The sequence below is a fragment of the Lupinus angustifolius genome, chromosome LG13 (assembly GCF_001865875.1).
Source record: "Lupinus angustifolius cultivar Tanjil chromosome LG13, LupAngTanjil_v1.0, whole genome shotgun sequence".
Lineage (NCBI taxonomy): Eukaryota > Viridiplantae > Streptophyta > Magnoliopsida > Fabales > Fabaceae > Lupinus > Lupinus angustifolius.
The window spans coordinates 14,969,621-14,972,963 of NC_032021.1; the positions used below are offsets into that span (position 1 = coordinate 14,969,621).

Sequence of the window (3,343 nt, forward strand, 5' to 3'; positions counted from 1 at the left end):
GTATTGTAAGTTAGTCATCTCACTATTTTGTACAAATAATTTATCTTGGCTTTTATGTCTATCATTATACCCTTTACTCCTTTAGTGTTTGTTATCTTGTTATACTTATAACTTCATTGCTTTCAAGATATGTCGTATGTTACATTTGTTGCAGAGATTTGGTACACTATATATATATATATATATATATTCAACTTTAGTGGCAAATTGAACCTTAACTAGATTAGTTATTGAAATTAACTCTTGTCATTTTTAAATTTAATTTAAATATTGAAAATGTGAAGCAGAAGCGGAAACATATGACTAAAAATATAGAAACTACTCAAAACTTATGGATATTCTTATAATCAAAATACTTGGTTCATGCAAATATATATCAACGATTATTCAACATTACATAAGAACACTTTGGTTGATCAATAAGTATTTTGAGATTCATGGCATGTGAAATGAAAATCAAACAAAACTTTTCACAAATTCTTTAATATTTTCATGAGAACTTCCACCCTCACCAACAGCTTTTGCAGCCATAATTTTCCATTGCATAGCATTGTTCTTCATCTCTTTACCTCTCTCACTATCCATAACTTCTTTTATACAATCCTTCAATACTTTTCTTCTCACAATCTTTTTCTCATCAATTGGAGCTCTAATACCCATTTTCCAAACATCAGCAAAACACTTAGCATTAGTGCTTTGGTCTGACCAATATGGCACAGCAATTGTTGGAACACCAATACTTAAAGTTTCCAATGTAGAATTCCAACCACAATGTGTAACAAAACACCCCACAGATTCATGAGCTAGAACTTTCAGCTGAGAGCACCATGTTACTACAAACCCTTTTTCTGTCTTCTTTTCAAAATCTTTAGGGAGCTTGGTCTCTTCAGAGGCTCTAACAACCCACAAGAAATAAGTTCCACTATCTTTCAAACCATTTGCTATTTCTTCTGTTTGTTCCTCATCAAATATTGCTAAGCTACCAAATGAAATGTATACTACAGACCCTTTTGGCTTATCATCTAGCCATTTCATGCATTCTTCACTTGTGAATTGTGAAACACCATATTCTTCATCATCTTTAAGTCTTTTATCTAAAAACATAGATGGTATGGATGGTCCAATGGTCCTTAATTTTGACCATATATTTCTTGTCCAATCTGTAATCTGAATGAAAGCAATTTATAGTGAACAATCTTGGAAGAAATAATGATAAAAATGTAAATCAATCCATAAGAAGTGGATTAAGTAGTAAGCAAATAAATGGTATAGAGTTTGTTTAGATTAGTTGGAAAAAAAACATAGGTTAATTAAGTATAGTAGAACCTATTTTATGTTTGATATAATTATTTCAATTGGGTTATAGACAAAAACACATTTTTATATATTAAATTACAAGGGAAAGTATGAAATTGTTTGTATAGATAAATAATATGTTTAATGATAAATGGAGTATATAAGAATAAAACGATAAAGGTTTCAAAATATTAAAAAAGTTTTGAAGTTAGTTTGAAAGTTCTACTTTCATAAAAACGGGCATTTTTATTATTAATATAAAAAAATTGTTTGCCAAAAATTGTTTTCTATTTTTAACTAGCTTAATCTTACACATACTCTTAACCATTTTCAAACATTTTCTACCTTTGCCCTAATTTTAGGTGCTTGTACAAGATTTCTATCATATCTATATTTAAATGAACTACTTTTAATTAGGCTTATTTAACTCTAATAAATAAATTATAGTTTTATATATATTTTTATATTAAAATTACATATACACTAATATTGTATATATTAAAACATGAACATTGTTATATAATATAATTAAATAGTTCGACTTGTTAGGTTTAATAAACATTTTAGATAACTTAAAACCTTATTTGTTAAACTAAATAGGTTTTTTAAAAGCCTGAAAAAAACCCTAATCTGACTTAGCCTATTATAAGTGTAAACATATATTGCTAAGTTATTTCTTGAATTTAAACCCATAATAAGTACCAAAGTTACTTTTACTTCTACCTAAGTGTAGTGGAAAAATATAAAAGTAACAACCAAGTTGTTTTATACTTGTGATGACTCAGACCGAGAACAGTGGCATGAACATCTTAAATTTATAGAAACAACACTTCCTTTACTTTCATTTTATTATTATATTTTATTTTATCTCATTTCATCATTCTTCAAACTCCCTAACATATTGAAGAAATTATGTGTCTTTTCTTATTATTACAAGATTGACTTTATCAACTTACCTCTTTTTCCAGCTCATAGAAAGAATTGCAAAGAATCCAATCAGCTTTCTCAATGTTGCAAAATTGTGCCACAACAAATTCAAGAATTGTTGGATCTTTGTCAAAGAAGAAAGAAGGCATGTCCTTATGTTGAAGTGTAGGAAGCATAGGAAGTGAAATCTCATGCTCTATGAGTGGAACTTGTATATTTCCCAAGTGAAAATGATAGTAAATGCTATTAACAATCATATTTTGAGTGAGATAAACAGCACCAACTATACCATATTTCTTAGCAACATCTAAAGCCCAAGGGAAGAATGAATCATATATAACACAATCTATAGGGTACCCTAACCTACCAAGTTTCTCAATAAGCTCCCCAAGGGTTTGTGGCCCTACTTTCCAAAAACGATCTATATAGACCTTAAAGCTCTTCATTGCTTCTTCATCTTTACCATCATCATACCCATCTGAAATAGTTTCAAGTGTTATAGAACTTGGTACTTTTTGCAAGTTCTTGAGGTAGTAAAGAGTTGTGGCTAATGTTATTTTCACCCCTTCATTTTCCAAAAGCTTGGAGAATTGAAGCATGGGATTAATGTGACCTTGAGATGGATATGCTAAGACCAAATAATGCACTCTTGTTGTCATGATTTGTTTCTTGTTTATTTGATAAACCACTCTTTGGGATGTTTGTGTGAATGTTGGAGGAAGTGGTACAATGTTATATGAGCTCAAATTACAAGTTGTGCTCAACAAATCATATCTTAATCACTATCTACTAAGAGAGAAAGACTTGCATGAAGACGTATATATATGTAAAAATAATCAATAAAATCTTGATAATATATTAAATGTTTATCTTTAATTAAAATTTAGTCATTAATAATAACACAAAAAAAACACAATTACATTTGTTTCCAAATATAACATATATTATATATGTCTCTATCTACTTTTTCGCTAACAATAGTCAAAACCATGTGCTAAAGCAAATGAAGACCTAATTGAATTGTATACGTACTGAAATTTTGGACCTGTGTACATGCAATTAATATATTTAGTGAGGAGTCAGCAATAAGAAGGTTGATAGAGATAAAGTGCAAATTACC

General features: G+C 29.0%; 1 protein-coding gene across 1 annotated transcript; it reads right to left on the bottom strand.

Annotated features, from left to right (window-relative positions):
• LOC109363207 (UDP-glycosyltransferase 74G1-like) lies at window positions 342–2,958 on the bottom strand. The gene is made up of 2 exons (XM_019609379.1): window positions 2,253–2,958; window positions 342–1,167 (listed from the first exon to the last, which is right to left on the bottom strand). The coding sequence occupies exons 1-2, from the start codon at window positions 2,880–2,882 to the stop codon at window positions 457–459; spliced, it is 1,341 nt and encodes a 446-aa protein (XP_019464924.1). The 5' UTR covers window positions 2,883–2,958; the 3' UTR covers window positions 342–456.